Source organism: Humulus lupulus, chromosome 6, assembly GCF_963169125.1.
Source record: "Humulus lupulus chromosome 6, drHumLupu1.1, whole genome shotgun sequence".
In the NCBI taxonomy this organism is placed as follows: domain Eukaryota; kingdom Viridiplantae; phylum Streptophyta; class Magnoliopsida; order Rosales; family Cannabaceae; genus Humulus; species Humulus lupulus.
The window spans coordinates 43,869,684-43,893,011 of NC_084798.1; the positions used below are offsets into that span (position 1 = coordinate 43,869,684).

A 23,328-nucleotide genomic window follows, 5' to 3' on the forward strand; every position below is an offset into this window, starting at 1 on the left:
GCAAGTCAATGTAAATCATGTGTACTGACTAATCTTAGGACTAACTTATATTTGAACATATAATCATATTTATATTCCACTGTGATTATGTCACTATAAATACGATTAGCTATATGCTAAAGATTTAATATAAGTTTATATTAAACTAATAATCATGAAAATAAAACATGTGAGCAAAGTGATTGACCAAGTCAAAAAATGATTTCTATTATTTTATTGATAATAAATGAGATTACAAAGAAATTAGGTTTTAATTAGGGCATAAAACCCCAACATGAAATTTCATTGCAACTAAAATTATTGATTGAAGTATTCTGTTAATGTTAGTCAAATATAATAATTGACTTTTTATTCTTCTACTAATTACAAAAAATTGAGTCGTGAGGCATGGACCGAGTAAGCTTTTTAACTTAGAAAAGTGTTCTTACTTATTCAAAAAAATTGTTGACTTTGCACTTTAAGAATTGTCACATCTACATTATTGTGTGTATCCATTTACGTGATTGGTCTCAGGTGCACTTTCAAGCATTAAAGGTTGTGTTCATATATAAAGGGAATTCCTTCACATACTTTACAATATGGTTAGGGAAGCTAACTGCTGGAAAATATTAGTGTAGTTTCATCTATGATTCAACTACCCAATTTAATGTGTTATATGGTCACTAGTCAATTTATTAAAGATATGCATTTAATTGCATAACCTAACCTTCCCCACCCAAGGAAATTTATAAGGGAGTAGCTACGAAGCATGCTTTCTGCACAAGTGCACTGAGACACTTTCATTACAAAAAAAAAAAAAAATCGAAGACAGATTTCCAACACTTTTTGATGATGCTCTGGAGCTTGATATCTATCAAATAGATATGGCAATGCATGTATGTTAAGCAAAGTTATCTTTAGGATCTCAAGGTTTGTTTAAAATCTATTAATTTTTCTTCACCCTTATACATTATTTATTTTCAATTAAATTGTTGAGCAATCTATCTATATATCCTTTCTAATGCAACGTTTGGTTTAATAAAACAATCACCTTACATGAAAAGTAGACAAGCTAGGGCACCACTACAACGAATACTACATTACCTACGAAGGTGTGTATCATGCATTTATTTTTTAAATACACAAATTTGTTAACTTGAAATGTATTCTTACTTGTGTATCATGTACGTGGAATATGGTCCTGTGCATAAAATAGTGGTGCGGGGGCAACATATGATACATTCTTATTTATTTTAATCTAGGTCAACTAAAGGAAAATATTATGTACATGTTAGTGCGGATCTTAGTGCTCCATAAACGTGTATATATGTTGGTGGTACAATGATGCTATTCTCTATAGATAAATCTATATAGTCATACGTGTGGCTTTATGAAATCACAATATATTTAAGTTATACATATGTAATATAAGTAGTCTAGTCACAATTATTGACCTATTATTTTTTTAAATAAGGATTATGCATTTTATTTTTAAAAAATCTAGAATGAGACAATAAATTTTTTAAAAAAGTAATTGTTTATAGATATTGTTCAAATAAGTTATTAAATCACAATTTATGCTAAATCAATAAATTTTTATTAGAATAATTTTTAGTTCTTTTTTTGGATAATGTTTAAAGCTTTGATAAATCCAAAATTCATGAAGATATATTTACGTACAAAGTTTGTTATTGTACCTTATACATCCCAAAAATTTTAATATTAAAAAGATCAAAATGGGTGGTCAGGAAAGGCATAAGGACTTAAAGACCTGGGTCAAAATTTAAAAACTTTGCATTTTTAGGGGGAAAACATGAATAAAAATGATACTCAACATTGGTTCAAACCCATGTTGTACAACAATATCAATTCTAGTCGCACCACTTGCACAGTTTAGTTTAAGTGTTATTCAATTAACTTAATTTAAATTTATTCGAACATGGGTAGTTTAAGTGTCACTGAGTAAATACATATATATTTGTATCTCTGTTGGTGGTTCTAAATTAGCATATGGTAGACGTTGATACATGTTCAAATCCTGAGTGGGCTTCGATAATATATGAGTTAAATATAACTAAAACAGTTCACAAACTAGAAAAAAGTGACATTGGTTGTAAGTATCTAGATTCGGTGGGTCAGTGGGAGTCATTCTACAATATATATGCAGAGTGGATGGGATTTGAAAAAAGGTCAGATGACGTGAAGAGAAGAAATGGGGTAATATCAATGAAAAGTTGGGTTTGTACAAGAGAAGGTTATAGATGGAGCGAATATGTGAATATGCCCAATCGCATAAAATGATCGAGACCAATCACAAGATCAGGATGTCTCGCAGCTCTCAAAGTGGTTCATATGAAAGATAAGACTTATGGTTGGCAAAAGAATTGAGCCACAAACATAATCATGAAATTGTATTGGTCCTTGAGTTGCAATTCCTTAAGAATAACCATGTGGTGTCCAATGGTTTGCTTGCACAAGTTCGTTCAATGAACTCAGTCGGGATAAAAAATTCTCAAATTATGTCTCATGTTTCTATTCATTCAAGAGGTTATGAGAGAATGTCGTGTCAAGTCAGAGATGTGTACAATAGAGTCGCAGAAGTAATTAGGGAAGAAAAAATGGAAAATGGTGTGGAAGGTGCATTAGGATTCTTAGATTGTCTTTCTGTGCGAGATCCAAAAAAATTTGTGTACCACCAAGCTGACACAGAAAACAGACTTGCTAACATATTCTGGCCCGACGGGACTGCAAGAATTGACTACCGGGCATTCAAGGATGTGCATTCAACACAACGTACATGATCAACACGTACAACAAGCCATTGTGCAATTTGATGAGTGTCAACCACCATTTCTCCACTTGTGTTTTTGGATTTGCAATGCTGGTAAATGAGTAAATTGAGAATTACTCATGGATGCTTAGAGTATTCTTAGAATGTCACCATATCAAAAAAAAACTTTCAGTTGTGGGGATAATGTAATGTGTGAGGCAATAAAAGAAATACTTCCAAAATCCACACATCGATTATGTGCTTGGCATCTAAGCACAAATGCATCCAAGGCTGGTAATGATCCTGGATTCACAAAAGGATTCAATAATTTAATGTACTCATACTACTTTGAGGAGGTGTTTGAGAACAAATGAAAAACGTTGATGGAGACATATAAAATGGAAGACAACGAATGGTGCCAACTCCAATACAAAAGAAAGCGGATGTGGGTTGAAACCTACCTTCATGGGTAGTTTGTTGTTGGAATGAGAGCAACACATCTTTGCGAGTCAATGAATTTCTGCCTAAAAAAATTCCTTCTAAAGAGATACACCCTACGTGTGTTCATTACATCCATTGACATCACGGTGACAGAAATACGACACATTGAAAGAGGAAATGACTTTACAATGAAGCACACGCTCCCCAATCTCCAATCATCAGATGCTCTTAGTATTTATTATGATCAATGTGCGAAATTCTACACCCGAAAAATGTACTACAAAGTGGAGTCAGAAATCAAAAGAGAAAATGTGTATTTCATCAGCAGGTACGAAGATCATGCAAATCACACTGTCTTCAATGTCGACAATTTTTTAGACGGTCAAACGAGACATAAGGTCACTCGTACCCTTGGAACAAACTATTTCATATGCAGTTGCTTATCCTACAAGACTAACGGTTACCCATGCAGACATATTTGGGCAATGATGAAGTCTCGTTGCGTAAGAATAATCACAAATTCACTACTCCTCAAATGGTGGAGATTTCGTGATAAATCCCATCCGAAAACACATGGAGATAAGCTAACATATTCAAGAACAGACCATGCAGTGCGAAATTTCAAGATTTGGTGCACTTAATTCAAATGATACTATGATGAACTTCTATGCGACTAAGTCACCACTATATTATAACACAACAAATAAGGAAATTTATCATCTCACAACCATTTTCAAGGAAGGCTTTGACGTCCAAGGAGCACCACAAGGCGCACCCACGAGGCAATCGTACCAAGAAAATCCTAACATAATGCAAGACCCAGTTAGAGTCAGAACAAAAGGTCAGGGTAATCTAGGGAAGCGAAGGGACGGCGGGCATGACATTCCAACAGACGAAATAGGTTTTAGACAAAGGGCATATGGAGCATGTGGTGCCTTTGGTCACAACAGTCGAACATGTCCCAATCGTGGCCACACAACTGAAAGAGGAAAAGGGGCAAGTACAAGCACTGTTAGTATCTATCGATACACAGAATCAGGGAATAAAAATGTGGCAGGTGAAAGTGAAATACCTTATTCAATGCAGGAGTCTTTTGGAAATGATTATGATAATCATGTGTAATGCACAACCTATCTCGACAATGTTATTGTGTACTAGATAATATTTATAAGATCACTTTCTCTTAATAGTCAATTCATGGACTTGTTTTGTACTAGTTATTACTACATTTATGTATTGATCGTATTTTCAAAACCAATCAAGACTAACATATTGATCTACATATGTTTTTTTACGTGTTAAATTCAATGTAAATAAACATATTTATTATTATTTGACACTTTCGTTGTATGAATAATAATTATTTTATTTCAGTTGATTATGGAACCCATGTTCTCAATCAGATCACGTCTTTGAGAGCCTGTAACAATACAATACAAGCAAATAGGTTATAATAAAGACTTCTTCCTTCAAGGTGGTCTAGAGCCAATTACCAACCATCATGCAAATAAGATCTATGATCTATGGTACTTTGGCAGTACACATGTCACTTATGCAACAATTTTAAGATCAAGGTCAAACCAAGTTGTGATAACATATGATGACAGAACATGTCGAGTATTTAGCTACAAGCAAAACAAGGTAATTCAATGTATTAAAATTTTAATTTTACTTGCAGTAAATATAATTAAGCAAAGTTATATTCACTAACAAATATTTTATAAACAGGTGGCAAAAATATTCTATCCATCAGACCAAGTCAATTCATGTTGCTGGAGTAAGTGTTGGGAGATAGAAGCGATGGACATCAATGGAACTCCGATCACGTATTTAGTTGCATCTTCCAACAATTTTGTGGAGACATTTTCCTTTGCCACATGGGAATTGGATACTACTGAATTCAAAGCAGGGATAATACACCAACGAGATGATCCCCATCTACCACGTCCGATATCTACCACCCATTACCACGCTCCCCCTCAAAATGGTATGTTATCTGGGGTTGCTGGTGGGAATAAAGTAAGACTATACGATATAATAGAGATATGATCTTGTAGTGACATCTAGCTCAACCACGACACGATTTTCAATTCTCAAGTGTAATACACTGGAGAAACAATCATCTCGTTGTCACTACTGACAAAAGAGATGTAAATGCCTGGGATGTGAATTCTACCACATCAAAACATGTCCTCACATCAGCAGTAGAGATTGGGGAAATCATGACCACTCATGTCGAGCACCAAGAGCGTAATATCATATTCCGTGACTATTATAGGTAATTTATCTTCAATGCATATTATTTTTTATTGCCAAACTTACCAAATACAAATTATATGAATCATTATAGGGTGCTGAATGCAAATAGCATAGATGGTGTCTACTGCACAAATCATATTCTCAATTTGTTTGATCTTCGATCATGCACTACACGCCAAATATGACTTTCTCACTATATATCCAAAGTAAAGTGTGTTCGTTATAATGAGGACACCGTGGTTATATATGAAATTGATGTGCTAAACAACAGAGGTCATGAAATTCAAATGAAGGAGGACCATGTGGTGGTTATACCTGTCAGAACACTAATTCCGATGAAATATTACAAGGTGTCGGTACAAAGAAATAGTTTGTACAACAGAGGAATTTCAAGTGTTAGGTACATCAATGGAAAAGTCTACGCTCTCAATGAGGTGGGACTATATGTCATTTATGAAGATGTCATGTACAATGAACCAACAAGCATTTGCAAACTCTTTGAAGGTCCAATTCTATGCTCTCTGAACCTTACATTAAGCGCCCGTGAAATTGTTGTCACGTCAGCCACAGATCGACCATTTTGGTTCGGTACCTGAATTCACTGTCTCTACCATCCATGGAAAACACTATCATACCACTTGGTATAGTGCCTTAGTTAATTTCGGATATAGTAAGTTCTAGATAGCTACTACCTATTTGTTGAACTTGCTAGATGTTGTGTTACTTACTCAATTATTTAATATGATAAACTGCTATTATATAATTTTGTCAAATTTCAAGCACTGTATGTTTCATAAATATATTGCATACACTATAAACTATTTTTTTTTTTAAATAACACCAATTCCTATATGATTTTTAACCATGTATCAAATAACTAGATTTTTAATTTTTAAATCATTAATTTACAATCAAAATCTCATTATTAAGAAAATAATTTAACCATGTATTTTCAAAAATTATAAAAAGCTAAATAAATACTTGATAATCATCTTTCAAGTCAAAAAAATTAATATAAATGCTGAAGGCCATGAGTGCTAGCAAAAAAAAATGTTAATTTTAGAGCAACAATGGTATAAAATTTATTAAATCTCTGTGTTAAATTTTGTAAGTAATGCGTAGTTACCTACTACGTTGCATGCATACTAACCCCTCCAACATAAAATAAAATAAGTAGTTATTTATGGAAAAACATTTATATCCCCTATTCAATCAAATTTTTTAATACAAAAAATTTCAGCCGGTAACCAAAAACGGATATAAAGAGTTGATCTTGTATATTAAAATAGAAAGTGGGTCAGTTCCTTATAACTCAATCTCAGAATAGTACACAAATGTGTACCTTGTTGGCATAACTTTTAGATTAAAAAAGTTCACATAAATTCGTATATTCATTTTATATAATTCATGATTGGAGCGGGAGTGGTTCCGCTACCATATTGAACAGTATGAAATTGGGCGCCATAAATGTTATATGAATTTTTATGAGATTTATATAATTTATATTCTTGAATTTTAACAATCGTCATGTTACTAAAAATTTCATAGTTGATTTTTATTGTCCAAGCGAAAATATAATTAATTATTGTCCGGTCAAATTTAGTCCTAAAATTATATTGCAAAATACTAAAATAGCCTTATTCAATTATTTAAAGTTAAATAAATTTAGGATAAATAAAAAATCAAAATTAACATTCAATAAAAATATAGGGCACTTAGGATCTTGGTAAACGAGCAAAGGTTGAATCTATACCGTCATGACTACATAGCATGACAATTTGACCACCGTGTCTAAATTGACTGATTCTTCGACCTTCGATTCAAGGCTCTCTATAGTCCATGCCACCCGGCATAATCCATGAATATCTTTTAAGAAAACATTAATGTAACTGCTTTTTTTTTTTTTTAAGTTTGTTTTTGTCCAATTTGAGAATCATTCGACAACACAGAAGATAATTATCTTAATTTTGCAATGCATGAATAGGATAAATATTGGGTATGTTGAATTTTATTGAAATACAAATTTTTTGATAATTATTAATTCATATCCTCTTTTTAAAAAAATTATATAATTTGGTACTCTTTGTGTTTAAAATTTTAATATTCTCATACTATACTCATTTTAATGATTTATTTTATTTTTAATTATTTTATTATTTTTAGGCTTATTAGTATTTTTTCCCCGAACTATTACCATTACCAAATCGTGTTCCTTGAATTTTTTAGCTTGTTGAAAATTTCACCTGAACTATTCACGTTACTGAAATGTGGAACTTTCGTCCAATTTCGTTAATTAAATGGTGATATGGCGACATTGGAGTGCTGATGTGGATTGTCATGTGTATAATTTAAAAAATATATAGAATTTTACCCCCCAAACTTTTACTGCTACCAAATTATGCCATCGAATTCTAAAATCTAAAATTTAAACAATATTTTGAATATTAAAAAGAAAATATAAAAAGTATTGAACTAAAAATTCATTTAAATTAAATTAAATCATATAAAATAAAAACTTAAGGCGACATGGGTGACACTAAAGCTGAATCTCGCGCAGGGACCCACATGAGCTCAGTCTATCAATGATGTCGCTACCCAACTAACTTTTAACTTATTGTGACGCATGCCTAACATCCAAGCCAATTTTTTGTCACCATCAATTTTTTTTTTTTTAATTTTAATGGTTTTTTTTTCTTTTTTTTAATATTCAAAAGATTGTTTAATTTTAAAAATTTAAAATTCAGGGGGTACAATTTGGTAATGGTAATAGTTCGAGGGGCAAAAATCTTATTTATTCTTTATATTATAAACGAGGCATTGACATGACAATACCACTTCGACCACCAAACTGTCACATCACCATTCTGTTAGCGAAATTGGACGGAAATCCCACATTTCAGTAACGTAAATAATTCAGGTGGACTTTTTAACAAGTTAAAAAATTTGGGAGGCGCAATTTGTATTGGTAATAGTCCCGGGGGGGGGGGGGGGGGGGGGGGAGAGAAATCCTAATAAACCTTATTTTTAAATGATTTAAATATATTTTTAGAATTCATAAAATAAAATAAATATTTAATTAAAACTTTCAAATAATTTTTAAATTTTATTAATTAAAAAATAGAATCAAAAAAATTAAAAAAACTATTTAAAATCTTATTAATTAACTTTAAATAAAGTTAAATTTTAATATAATTAACAATTCAATCCAACTTTCAAACAAAAATGTGGGTGAGATTGGGAGGGTGAGGAACTCATATGGTGATAGTGAGATTTGGTTAAATATGAGTTTTTTTTATTAATTAATTAACATTTTGATTTATTTAAAGTTAATTAATAAGATTTTAATTAGTTTTTTTATATTTTAATTCCAATTTTTGTTTATTTTTAATTAATTGAATTTATTTAAAAAAAATTATTAAAATCATTTTAAAGTTTTAATTAAACATTTATTTTATTTTATGAATTCTAAAAATATATTTAAATCATTTAAAAATAATAAAATAATTAAAAATTAAATAAATCATTAAAATGAGAGATAATATGAGAATATTAAAAATTTAAACGCACAGAGAGTACCAAACTATGTAGTTTTTACAAACAAAAAGTATCGATTGATAATTATCGTAAACATATGTTATCAAGTTTGTCCTGCCTAACAAATAAGTATTTACCTTATTTAAAAAAAATTATAGTAACGGGTGAAAAGGAAAATATTTTAAGATTCCATTTTCTGATATAAAAAAGCATAGATATAATAGAAAATCGGTAAAAATTCTGGTAATATATATATATATGTATAATAAATAAAATGAGGTGTAAATTATTGTATAATCATTATTAATGGTCAATCTTGATTATTATAATAATGATAATAATAACAATTCAATTTTAACTATTTTTTGTTAGGACAAATTAATTTAATTAATGTATTAATAAATATTTTTGTTGTTTCTTAACTTTGTGTAAAGACTATGCATATTATTAGACATATTTATTCGTACATACGTACTTTTAAAATTTTAAAAATTATTTATTAGATTGCATTTGCAAATAATTTTAAATCATCCATCAACCCATCTAATTCAAATAAATTTTAGATTGCATACCACTATACCAGTTTGTCTACAAGTTGTACATGCATTTAACAAAATATTACAATCAACTACGACAGTAATAGTACTGCTCCACTAACGAATATTGCTTTGTTTTTCTCTTTTCCCTTTTGTGTGTTATATACAAAACAAAGGGAGTAGTTTTCTAGTAAAAGGGGTCATCCATCAAGAGTAAATAAGATGTACTATGCTTGTGATTCCACAGCTGATACAGAGCTGTAAGTTACCTCTTGCTGGTTCCCATTGACTTTAACTTTTGTCCAAGAAACCTTCCATGTCTTCAGTAAACTTTTCCTGAATCAAATGAGTCACAGCTTATGCATTTCAGACAGAGTTACAGAAGAAACATATAACTACACCCCAATAATACATAATATATATAGGGGTTAGTACTCGATACATAATATTTACTGTGGATGGTTGCATAGATTTTAACCATTATATATTTATTTAATAGTTATGATCATATAACTTTTTCTTTTTTGACATAAAACTACCATGGAAAAGTAACTATTAAAAACTATTTTATATATATATATATATATATAAAAGAAACTGAGTCTAAAACGCCTACAATAGTTTCGGTTTCCTATTACATACAAACATTCAAACTAATTTGCAATTATTAAACAGAACCTGGGTAAGCTTCATTTAAACCAATCTCAAAATTTATTAGATGCCCATGGAACAGTGGGATAGCTTCTCTTCCTAACAATTTCCTACAGCTGGTGAGGTTTAAAGTACGAAATGAAAATAATATTAAATTTTGGGAAGACGCCTAGATGGAATCAGCTACTCTTTAATCATAATTCCTGGTCTAGGCTTATCCTCCAAAAATAATGGATTACATCTCAGATTTTGCAGAAACAAAAGGGCCTGGTTTGTGTTCAAATTGGAACTTTCACTTTGAAAGAAACCTGAATGATAAGAGGTCCCTGTTTTCATTTACTAAACAGGCTAGGTAACAACACTCTTTGCCATTACATGGAATAAAGAAAAACTTGGTTATGTGATAGTTCAGAAAATTGCTCTTGTAAATCAGCTTTTGATAAGCTGACTGTGAATGATTCTGTCAAATGCGATCATTGAACGAAAATGGCGTGGAGGAGTCCTATACCCTTTAAAGTTAAATAGTTCATCAGGCTTCTGCCCTTGGGATGTCTAGACATTTTCATATATTATCTCCTGGCTGTGTATACTTTACAAGCATGTGGAAAACATTGACCCCATTTTTTGCATTGTAAGTTTTTCTATGAAGATATGGCACAAAATTTTGAAGGAATTTGCATTACAATGGTGTACTCCTCAACACTGTATTGAGCTTTTAACTTATGACATAACAGTTGCTTTAAAGGACAGGAGTTATGGGGACCTGGTGGGCTCTTTGGAATGAAAGAAATAAGATAATCTTTGAAGACTTGGGAAAAGATGAGGAAAGGCTTTGGGTTGGACAAGATACAACACTGGGTGGCTATTAGGTTGTTTAAGGGGCCCCTTTCACTGTTTTAATCAAAGAATGGCAATACTTTTTGTAATATCAACATTTTTTATTAGCTCATTCTTAGTGAGTGTTCCCATCCACTTTTGCTTGTATTATTTCATCATCTTTAATACAAGTCCTTGTTTTCTTTCAAAAAAAAAATTTATTAGAGCTGGCATTGACTACTTCAGGTGAGTTGAGAGGTTTGAACTTAAGGGTTTGTTGTTTAGAAAGGTAGTTGCTAGGGTTAGAATAAAAAATTTAAATCTAAACCTAGTAACTACTTACTAGGTTAAAGGTTCATGAGAAAAACGTAAAGTTGATGGTGTTCTAGAAGCTTGCAGAATATTTTGAGAGTAGAAGAAACATGGAGAATAGGCAGCTCTGGAAACTGTTGTTGAATGAACAAAAAGAGAAGAACATATAGGGCAATGAGGCATTCGAGAGACCTCAACTTTCCCTAGAGCTCTTATAAAATATCACTCAACATACCCCCCTCAAATTCTCTCCTCTCATATAAATACCCATACTAACACTAACACCACCGCAACCAACTAAGCACAACAAATCATTCATGCTCAGCCACTAAATCACTACATATACACATATAGCCCTCTACTACCTAAATTCTATCAATTCCGGGGTCTATCAATCTTTTGTAACCCAGTCCATAAAGATGGCAGCCCTCCCTGACTATGAAGCTAGAGGAGGCAACACCATGTATGTACCTAGTGTGGAAGGTAAAATTTTCTTTACAGAGACATGAAATTGGTTAAAGAATATATAGGAGAGCATAGTCTTAATTCTCAGACAAACATAGTGAGTGAGCAACCTAAATGAAAATGAGGGTAGATAAACCACATCAAGGTGGGATGCCAAAATGACATTTCTTTAAATTTATTTTTTAAAAACAACTAATACTATTAGAATAAGATGCTCCAAGGAACCTTAGTTTAATTATACATGTGTCCAGATTTAGCTTCTCTATGTAAAAAAAAGTTGTTATGTGCCTACATTGACAGGATGGAACACAGAGAATAAAAAAGAAACAAAGTTTGAGAAACCAGATCAATAAGGCAAAAATGTCAACCCAAACAATGAAAGCATTAACGTCAACCAGGCAGCATCACATAAGGCCAATAAATTTACCTGTCTGTTTCAATAGTCCTCTTTGCAAGCATGAGTGTCAGGAAAACAGGAACCATTGCTGCACATAAATGCTTAAGTGTATGCCCACTAACAATGTCATGTGTCCAACCATAAATGACCTTATCACAAGCTTCTTCCACCTTTGCCAAAAGATAAAATCCTGCAGTCATAGGAAAGAGAACATGACCAACAAAGTTCTTTAAGAGTTCAGAATGAAACAAAGGAAGATATGCATATAAGGAAAACACATACCTGCTGCCCAAAGCCAGTACGTCGAGTGTGTGTACATTGGAGGCAACAGGATAGCCATCAAAGGAATGACAATGCAAGGAACAAACTGGACCAGAGCATATGGTCGAAGGTCATCAAAAAACCTTCAAACAATACACAAAACAATCATATCAGACTAAACCTCGGAAGTAGTAAATTTCTAAATTCTGTGTATCTAGTTTACATTTGCACTATCTGTTTCATAGACAGAAGTGAGGAGAAAAATATGCTTGCATCGCAACTTGCGATACAGCCACAATTCTAGCTCTAAGTAGTGTCTGCTGGAAATAAATATGATTCCATATTCCAACCACCATTCACATAGCTCTTCATATTGCGTATTTTGCCTAACTAAACAGCCTGAAATCCTTTTTCTCCCAGTTCTTCACTGAAAAATTAATTTTCCAACAAAGTAGATCAAACCATAAGTTCAAATAATTTACACTAGAAAAGTGAAGTGCTTGCCTCCAGTACAATATACTAAATAGACCAGCCAAAAGTAGTGGTATGATAGATAGTGTTCCTTTTCGCTCATCAATCCTTTCAATGATAAAGATTGCCATGATCGAAGTGAATGCAATAGTCATCTATGCTTTGCAAGAAGAACTTTATGTCAGAATCAACATTAAACTAAAAAGTGTTAGCATTTTGATAAACTTTTTTTGAGAGAAAAGGAGTTCACCGGCAGGCGATCCCACACAAGACGAGCATCATTTGGTTCTAGATGGTAGTATGAAGATCCAAAAGCAACAGCAGCAACACCTATATAGAAAAATGTCCAGCCCAAAAGCTCACCTTCCAAGCTAGTTATTTGCATGGAACCATTATCATTTGTCAAACAACAAAATCTAAAAGTAAAAGGGATGAAAGATATCCTTCAGTTAAACAGAGTAAAAATTACACTACCTAAGCCTAAAATAATTCCGGTAATAGCAAAGCACCAGTCCAATGATACCAATAACAAGGAACGGGAAATTTGAAATCACGTTAAGTGCATTAGGAATTCCTGCAAATGAAAGAAAGGACCCAATCAACTTACACAGAGAGAGAGAGAGAGAGGAAGGGGTGTAGATGAGGAAAACTTGGAATATTAATACAGCTTAAATAATAGCACAACAAAGACATAAGTGAAATGCGAAACAACAACAATAGCATGCACATCATGGTTGCATGCTTGGTCAAGTGCAGTCCTCATATTCCTTTCAGCAGGATTTTACTTGAATGATAAATCCTAACAAAACCCGTTTAGTTATAATAGCTTAGTGTAACAAAATTTGATAATTTCTAGTAAAGATTGACATCAAATTTAGAAATCAATCTGAGCTTCTTAGCTAACAGCACTCAAAACCCTACACCACAGTTAGCACAAATACAACTGGAGTCTAAGACACTAAATGACTGAACCAAACAAAATGATGGACAGTAATATCATTTTCTTTTCTTTTTTCAATAAAAGCAATAAATTCTCATAATAAATGACAAAAGACTTAAGCAAATAGAGAAAGATCCCCCATAAATGTTCATGATGAATGCGCAAAAAGTAAACCAAAAACCTAAAATGGCATTCTAACTCAGGTCAGCATATTTAGAATTAGCAGGAATATTCCTGAATCTTTTGATGAAGAAATCCAAGAAACTTAAAAAAATTAATTCTATCTCAAACACGCTCTGAATCATCATGTCTATCTCCAAAAGTCCGCTCGCATCTATCTATCTAGACTGCCCAAACAATTGTCACAAAAACACACCTGAACAAAGCATTTGCACGAGCATAGACATTATTACAGACACTGAACCATATCCGCTGCTATCCTTTATGAAAATAACCCACTTAAATTGACCACCACGAGGGGTGTATACCAAAACCCCAAAATTTCACAGTGGAGAAATTGATAGGGATAGTTAAATATATTCAACATGAAGTTGGACATTCTGTGTTGGGAAAGAGACAATGATATATAATTTACCCCTTTAAAACACATCCCTAGCAAGGTCAACACTGAAAGTAAGAAAAAAAATCATTGAATTGTACTAAGATACATATTCAACACCTTACTTAACTAAATCACTGTCGTAAAGCCCTTCTAACTAAACTCAAGGGAAAATCCTAAAGCTTCTAATAATTAATGAGAAACTAATGATCAAAAACTACTTAATAACACATCGTAGCCAATTCATTTCAATTTCAAGCACTACCCAATAATTTCCACACATTACAAACAAACACTCAAACACATTGGTTCCAATAATTGAGTATTTTTTCTCTAACATTCAATAATAAATAAAAATCAATGTTCATCATCTACATCCAAAACGAAAAGAAACTCATTCACACCCAATCGAAATTGAAGTTAAACCAAAGTACCTCTTCTCCAAAACAATAAATAAATACAAATTAAAAAAAGAATAAAAAATCGAAGCAACAAAATACAGACTTAAAACAATTAACTCAAGTGTCTGTAATCCTAATGCTTACCAAGATGAACAAATGAAAATATTTATTAAAATAGAGATGCTTGCAGATACATATACATACATATATATATAAAGGGGGAAAAGAGACAAAGAGAGAAGAAAATAACCGAAGAATCGACGTTGATCGGCGAAATCATGGTATTCTTGAGACTGTGGTATGGTTGGAGTGACGATCATTAGCACTACGAAGCAGACGATAGCAACTACCCATGCCCATATGCTTCTTCTCCTCATCTCTTTCTATTTCTTTTTCGCTTTCGCTTTCTCTCTCTTTCTGTAGTTTACTTCGAAAATAAGATCAAAATAGCACCGCCGAGTCTCCCACACTGCCTTCGCGGCGACTAACCGGAAAACACGTGCTGCTCACGTGTATTTTATTGTTATATATATAATTTCTTCATATCGATTGTTGATCGAATTAATTGTTGGTCATAAACTATTCGTCTAAAAAAAGATATTAATCTTTTGTCAAAAAAAAAAAAAAGATATTAATCTTCTTATGTGATGCGGTAATAAGAATTTATTTTTAAAATCATTATCATTTTAATTTTTTCTATGGACAAATTTTGCATAGAATGCGAATGTGTAAAAGACAAAACAAATTAATTACAAAATAGTTTTATAAATTTTAATAATATAATCAATAATTTTGTCATAAGAAAAATCAATTAATTAGTAATTATTTTAATTCAAAGTTATTGACTTATAAAGATTTTATCACAAAATAGTGAGAAAGTCAAAAAGTTTGAAAAGAAAAATTCATAAAATTTTGAGAGAGATAGTTTCTTTATAATTTTTTTTTTTTTTTTTTTGAGAAACACCAAATATATGTATCTAAATTTTATGTTTTCTGGTTCCTGCATTCAACATTTAATATACGGAGAACAAGAATCAATCCTCTAAATCAATAAATAAAAACAAATGATACAAAACCAGTTTGGAAGATTGCCTTGGCTGAAGCTTTCTTTTTTTTTTAAAAAAAAAAATCCCAATTTCTTTTTACAGATACTAGTGGAGATGTACCAATACCACCAACTCTTCTCAAAACAAAACTATAGTTTCAAAATGAAATTGCAAATGTTAGATTGTCAAACATAAAACATGTTCCAACCATGAACTTCACTTAAAAAAACTAATGCCAAAACAGTTATACTACCTATTCTAAAAGCTCTTGATATCTTACAATCCCAGAACAAAGCATAAGTTAGCTAGAAAGACTAAACTAATTTACAAAAACAAAATAATACCAAGTCATATTTGAAATAATAATGAAAACACTCAAAAATTATTCCAAACTTAATTTTAAAAATACAAAAGAGTATCAAATACAATTTTAGTAATAAAAATCATAAATGCATATAGAAAACAAAGAAGTCATCGCAATTCGTAACAATCTAATTACGGTCCAAATACTTTCAAATATGAGATTTTCTTAACAAAAGTTTGGTCGAGTTTCACTTGTTGACACCCTCGAATGTCTAATAGTTCAAGGTCAGGGCAGCCAGAGAGAATCTTAAGCAAACCATTATTACTAATATGCATATAGCCAATTTCAAGGTGCTTAAGCTTAGGCATTGTGGCTGCTATGGCAGATGCCTCTTCATCTAAGTGTCTTGAATGAGATAAAAACTCTTCTAGAGTTCTGTCTAGTCTTGTAAGATTCCTACAATTCTTGCCAATTGCCTTGAGTCCATCGGCGCTAATATTTCCACAATGGCTCACATCCAAATATGTAACAGTAGAGAATCTTGCAGCAACACCTAGCATTGTAGAATCACTTATCCAACTTCTTGGCAACTTCAATGTCTTGAGTGATTGTGAACTTGAAACATAATGTATAAACAATATAAGCATCAACCATTACATTAACTATTAAAAAAATGTATATGTATTAAATATTAATAATAAAATATTAACTATAACTACATATATTTAGATTTTAAATATTATGTTCTTAGATTCTTAATTTTTCTTACAATTTTGTTGGCTTTATACCTTTTTTTAAAAAACAAAAAAGAATAATTATTGGAGCATGGACAACCCCGTATATTTTAAAATGACAAAATGGGTAAGTTATTATTTTTTTACAATAATAATAATAATAATAAAGTAGGGTAATGAAATAGTAATGCTCTACAATACCCATACTGTTAAACAAGTGTGACAATATAAAATTTTGATTCAAATAGCGCAACTAAAATTAAAACCCCTAGAGCTCAAAAATTTCAAGTGGGTTACCTAAGATTACAGTAGATAGACCCTAGCAAACATAGTCAGTCAGTCATGAGTCAAACTTCATCCCTCTCCCCAAAGAAAACAACTTGTATTTTTCGGCCAAGCATAATCTAAAAGTAAAAGGAACAGTAACATAAATGGCAAAATATACTTGAAGAAAAATATAGTTATTTACTTACTAGTCAGCAATTAAGGACAAGAAGTTTGGGTCATTGGCTAGAGCTGTAATAGAGAGACTGCATAGTTTGCCTGAGCTTCTTCTTAGAATCAATTGAAGAAGCAAATTAAAGGTTTGAGGCTTAGAGTAATACTTCCAACCCTCAATTTCAATCTCTTCCCAACAATAAGGCACATTCACCATTCTACCCCATGATTTGCAAACACTTGGAATCACCACCAACTTTTCTTGTACAGACAAACCCCTGAAAATTTGCTCAAGTGCTTCTGGTATTAGCTCCTTCCATGCTTCAAAACTTTTCTCCATTGCTCTATAAAAAATATGAAGTAATCAAGGAAATAATATCATTCATTCCAAAATGAACATCATTAACTATTATTTAGCTCATTACTTACCTTAATCGGAAACAAGATCTGATGTTGAAAGACAGCCACTACTGACTACTCTTTGAATAAACAAAAACTAGCTTGGACTTGTAAATAATAATGGTGATTATGATAATAAGTTGAACGATGAGACTTAAAGGAAGTCCCACTAGCTTTTTCTAATCATATAATCACTTTGATAATTTATGATAAGGTTGAAATGACAGTTGGGTAATAATGCTTTACTTGCTAAGTGGGGTTGGCTAATTGTACGGTCAATTACTTAGGATTTTATTTTATGCTTGAGGCTGATTATTTTTTTTTTAAATATAACTATTTAGTATTTGTGTTTTATCGAAATACATATTTGGTATTCTATATTTTTAATAATGTTCATCTGATACCCTGTAATTTGAAATCATATATATTTGGTACTCTAAACTCAAATTTGAACAATAAAATTTTATCAATATGACCAAATTGCAATCAATTATATGTAATTAAGTATTTAAATTTGAATTTGAAATTCATATAATTGAAGGCAATTTAATTATAATGATACAAATTTATTGATCAAAATTGAGTTCATGATATCAAATATGTATGATTTCAAATTACAATGTACTAAATGAGCATTATTAAAAATATAAAGTATCAAATATGTATATCGATAAAACACAAAGTAATATTTACCGTTAAATTATTATATATATATATATGGGTGGATAGCATTTGGGTCAAGTCTAATTTAAATTTTTAAACTCCACTAATTTTGCACGTGATTAGGGGTATTACATGGAAAAGAAAAATGGAGCAATGACCAGCCTAGCTTCATTTGGGGATTATTGCTAGGAAACTTTGCCTAGTTAAAAATGGAGGCACATTTATTCGACTCGTTTTTTTTTCTAACCAACCTGCACAAGTTTCCTTTTTCTTTCGTTTTTGGTGGAGGGGGAGAGGGAAGAAAATGAAAAATAAAAATAATAGATTTAAACTGTGTCAGGCTCACTAGTTAAGAGTATACATATCACCAAACACGAGAACACTATCTTATTGTCTCCTTCTTGAGTCCCTACATTCTTACCCACCTACGTAGAGTTCTACTTGGTTTAGAGCTCTACTTGGTCTTTAATTTCATCTGTCTCTTCTGTCTTTCATCTGTTAAACCGGTGAAATAGATGGAATGGTCTTGCTTTAGCAAAAAAAATTGTTTTTTTTAGATAATTGGTTGTTAAAGTCTCTAATATTTTAAGATCATTACACTTAATCTCCAATCAAATATTTTGATAGCAAAAGTTTTTTTTGTTTATGTTTTGTTGAGATCGTACTCCATCACCGTTAAATGATGATATAGCGCGCACATGTGGCAAAAAATAATTATTTCAGTTAATGTAAAATTTAAAACTATTTTAAATCTAATTTTCATCGCTATAGCTAAAAATAAACTCTCTTTTGACGACCTCCCCATCAGTGGGAACGAGAAAGAATAGACACTACAATCTGCAAGCTCCACAATGATCGCGATCACAACATGAACAAGTGTAAAAAATTATAGGGTGAGATTGAATTCATGATCAAAAAAAGGTATCTCACAAAATATGTTCGACCTCAACCTCAGGTGAACGTCCAATAAGAAAGGGTGTCTAAGGTTGAACGAGAGATCTAATGTGTTGACCAACATTTTGGTCAACAACATTGAGTTAAATTAAACAACAATAAGTAATGAATGAGCTGAATTCAAGTAAAATGACACAAAGAATTTATAGTGGTTCGGTCCTAAGAGTTGATAATGACCTATGTCCACTTGCACTTTTATGATAAAAGATGTCTCAGACTCAAGATCAGAAGAACAAGATTCAACTGAGTTTCCTAAGCCTGAGAGAGAATACAACTCAATAGGGATTTTGTATGTAAAGTGTACATGAGAGTGAATGACTGTGACAAATCTCTATTTATAGAGTCTCTTAGTGGGCCATGGTCCTTACAAACATGAAATATGTCATACACACATAATATGGGCTTGTTACAACTGAATACATAATAAAATAATACATTTAAATATCAGTTACATAAATATCCCCTAAGATTCAGGTTATTCTAGTTGAATAGAGCGTCCTTCGAGCAGGAACTCCCTTCGAGCAGGCTGTATCGCCAATACACTATCGAGCAGATCATTGTTTTCGATTAGACACCCTTCAAGCAGTGATCTGAAGTGATACTCTTCATCTTGTTACTTGACTAAAGCAACTCTTTTTGCTGCCCCTAAACGGAAATGACCAGCACTTGAAAACCAACTAGCATGGTACTCTGCCACGTATTATTTTTATATGCCACATCATCAATTCCAACTTTGGGTTAAACATTTGCCCCAAGTTTATCTTAGTGAGACCAACACTAGATAAACTTGCATGCTTCGACTAGGCCGGCACCTTTTCAAATTCTGACACATCAAAAAAGGAAGTGCTATTATTTTGAAGTAATGATGACTTTTTTTATAAAGAAAACAACGGTTTTATCATTCCAAGGAAGACTTACACCACTTTTTGGGCAGTAATGATGATCTTTTTTGGTTTTCCATGCTGCTGACGTCACATCATTTTGAAAATACTGATAACCATTTACCTTGATTAAGTCAGATGCTCGCATGTGGGCACTATAAATAGCTTTGCCTTTTCTTTTTCCCTCACTTCCTTCATCTTCTCCAAAAAAAATACTTTTCTCCAAGAGACCTCTCAAACCCGAAGCTCTCTTTCTTGATTCTTAGAATCCGTGACTTATTCTTCAGCATTTTCTCCTTCAAAATCAACATTCAAGTAAGTTTCTTGATCACTCACTTGAAAAAATTGTTGGTTTTCTCAAGAAAATTAGTGTTTGGGAAGTAGGAAAATGCACTCTAGGCTTTGGGAATACCATAATTCATATTTGATACTAGGAAAATTCATAGAATCGAAAGAAAATTCAATTTTTAGAATCTAGAAAAATTGTGGGAAATTCCTGTTGGGGTTTTATGCCCTAATTAAAACTCAAATTCTTTGTAATATCATTTTATTATCAATAAAAGAATAGAAATCATTTTTTGACTTAGTTAATCACTTTGCTTACATGTTTTATTTTCATGATTATTTGTTTAATATAAACTTCTATTAAATCTCGAGCATATAGCTAATCTTATTTGTAGTGACGTAATCACAGTGGAATATAAATATGAATATATGTTCAAAATAAGTTAGTCCTATGATTAGTCAGTGCCCCGGATTTACACTGACTTGCCAATCTACGATATGATCTACTTACACATTACAATGTTATGTTCTTTCTAGAACATTAGCAAAGTAGATAAGATCGGATGTATTTGTTACATCGGAGAGGACCGATATTGACAGTTGATAAGATAAGTAAACATACCGTTATTATCTATTCTAGTCATATAATATAGTTGACCATAGGTCAATTCAATCTCAATTCTTAGTGGTTAGTATTCTAACTGATTGTATTATTTGAGTTATTTGACTTGTTCGTTACCAGCTTACCCTACGGACTAGCCCATACTTACATCTTGGGAACTCGGTAGTATAATTGAGTGGAAGTGTCAATCATAGATATGAACATCTATAGCTTCTAATGAAGAAGTGAAACGATAGTTTCCTTTTAGTTTGGTTCAAGGTGTTAAATGATAGAGATCTCATTTCAGTAATTAAATTAGTTTATTGAAATATCATTTACAAGGAACTAAGTGTTTTAAGGATAAAATACAATGAGGGGTAAAACAGTATTTTAGTCCTATCTCATTGTAGACCGTCTATAGAAGATTGAGTGACAATTATGGTTGTAACAATGGATAATTAATAGCGTATCTATATTTGTTATAGAGTGTTCTATGAATTCAAGAGTGCAATTCCGAGTCTATAGTGGAGTCACGAGGAATTAATAAGTTAGTAAATTTATTTGTTAGATTTATGATAACTTATTGGAGCTTGATTTCATAGGCCCATGGTCCCTATTTTACCTTGGATAAAATCATCTAGATAGTCTTAATTAATTGATTTAATTATCAATTAGAATTATCAAAGTTGTCCAGGTCAATTTTGGATAGTTTCACAAAGTTGTGTAATTTTGAGAAGAAAAGAGAAATTATAGCAGATTTATTAATTAATATAAATTTGTATCTAAATTAATAAATAAGTTTAAATCAAGGTTCAAATTATAAATAATTAATTTGATAAAGGATTTAAATAATTATTTAATTAATTAAATCAATAGAAAATAATACAGACATTGATTTTAAGTCCAATAGGCTTATAATCAAATGGGAAATTTCACGAGCCTAAAGCCCATGATAATTTCGACCTAGGGCTTTAAAATGGGTATTATTTTATTGATTTTTTAATTAAATTAAATGGCCCAATTGAGTCTATAAAAGGAGTGCTTAAAGAGAAGTCAAAACATAAGTTTAATCACTGGTTTTCTGATAGTTTTAGATTCTCTCTAAACACAAGTCCTTTTCTAAGCCTCTTTGATTATTTTCTCTTCTTCTTCTCTGTACCTATCTCATGTGTTGAGAATTGCCCACACTAGTCTAGGTGATTCTAAGGATACATTGGAAGGTTGTGAAGAAAATAGAAGAACGGTTCAGTTTCTTGATAATACTCTGCGACAGAGAGGATACAAGAGTTAGAGAAACTGAAGGAAGGACTCTTTAATTCCACTACGTATACTGTAAGTATTCTAATCATTGTTTCTCTTTTAATTCAATTTTAGAAACATGTTTTAGGCTATTTCGTATTAATTTGTGTAATATTAGATATACATGAAAATAAATAAAGATCCTGTTTAAGCTAATCCAACAACTCCTCCCCCCCCCCCCCCCCCAAGAAAGAAAAGGTAAGTGAAACTATTTGTAAAGAAAACTTCTCAACTGCATTTTTGATCCAACTTTAATCTTGGTTGAATAAACCAATGTGTTTATTCCAGCAGCATGTTACTCTTAAGTCAATCATATGTTGGTCGAATAACTCACTTCCCCTTTAAATTTTTATCTGATGTATGCACACGAACACTGGGGAAGTGATTATTCCATAGACCCCGATTTACTCCAAACGTTGGTTGATTACTTTGATCAGAATTGACCAGACGTAAATTTCAACCAAGATACTCCTGAACCGTCCCCTCGACTAAGGGTTCAAAACCATCATTATCATTTTCACTTTAACCCCGACCGGGAGTATCGCCACAAGGTTAATGAATTGAACCAAGGAATAAGGAAATTCCTTCCAAGGGACTGGACCTACGTTGTCTACCCTGACTTTATTGATACTCTCCCGGTCAAAATTCTGACCAGTGGGGGAGCAAAGAGTAAGGCTTCATTAGTTGAACAAGTTGTAACAATTGTTTTTTGTTCTCCAGATATGGCTAGAGTAAAGAAAACCACATGCCACAGGACATCCCAAGACCTACAAGTCACAAGGCAGGCGACCAGCGGGAATAATAATCAACAACCATGGAAAAATGAGCAGCCTATAAGGGCTGAGCTAGCCGTGGAGATCACCAACACATTCCGACTATGAGCAAAGCTAAAGCCTCGGAAGAATAAGAACGTTACCTGGCATATGGTTCCA

The 23,328-nt window shown here is 32.0% G+C and overlaps 2 protein-coding genes across 2 annotated transcripts; both read right to left on the reverse strand.

Moving 5' to 3' along the window:
• Positions 1 to 9,527: 9,527 nt before the first annotated feature.
• LOC133782114 (uncharacterized) lies at positions 9,528 to 15,243 on the reverse strand. The gene is made up of 7 exons (XM_062221314.1): positions 15,043 to 15,243; positions 13,367 to 13,466; positions 13,143 to 13,263; positions 12,926 to 13,047; positions 12,443 to 12,564; positions 12,191 to 12,350; positions 9,528 to 9,855 (listed from the first exon to the last, which is right to left on the reverse strand). Exons 1-7 carry the CDS (start codon positions 15,167 to 15,169, stop codon positions 9,747 to 9,749), a joined length of 861 nt encoding a protein of 286 aa, XP_062077298.1. The 5' UTR covers positions 15,170 to 15,243; the 3' UTR covers positions 9,528 to 9,746.
• A 955-nt stretch (positions 15,244 to 16,198) lies between these two features.
• LOC133783992 (F-box protein FBW2-like) lies at positions 16,199 to 17,828 on the reverse strand. The gene is made up of 3 exons (XM_062223554.1): positions 17,744 to 17,828; positions 17,350 to 17,658; positions 16,199 to 16,757 (listed from the first exon to the last, which is right to left on the reverse strand). The coding sequence occupies exons 2-3, from the start codon at positions 17,652 to 17,654 to the stop codon at positions 16,334 to 16,336; spliced, it is 729 nt and encodes a 242-aa protein (XP_062079538.1). The 5' UTR covers positions 17,655 to 17,658; positions 17,744 to 17,828; the 3' UTR covers positions 16,199 to 16,333.
• Positions 17,829 to 23,328: the final 5,500 nt, after the last annotated feature.

Coding starts and splice junctions, on each gene's coding strand:
- LOC133782114 (XM_062221314.1), bottom strand. CDS start 15,169: ATGAGGAGAAGAAGCATATGGGCATGGGTAGTTGCTATCGTCTGCTTC. Junction 13,264..13,366: donor CGGAATTATTTTAGGCTTAG/GTAGTGTAATTT, acceptor GCAAATAACTAG/CTTGGAAGGTGAGCTTTTGG. Junction 12,565..12,925: donor TTTAGTATATTGTACTGGAG/GCAAGCACTTCA, acceptor TATTGTTTGAAG/GTTTTTTGATGACCTTCGAC.
- LOC133783992 (XM_062223554.1), bottom strand. CDS start 17,654: ATGGAGAAAAGTTTTGAAGCATGGAAGGAGCTAATACCAGAAGCACTT. Junction 16,758..17,349: donor TTGTCCTTAATTGCTGACTA/GTAAGTAAATAA, acceptor TTATGTTTCAAG/TTCACAATCACTCAAGACAT.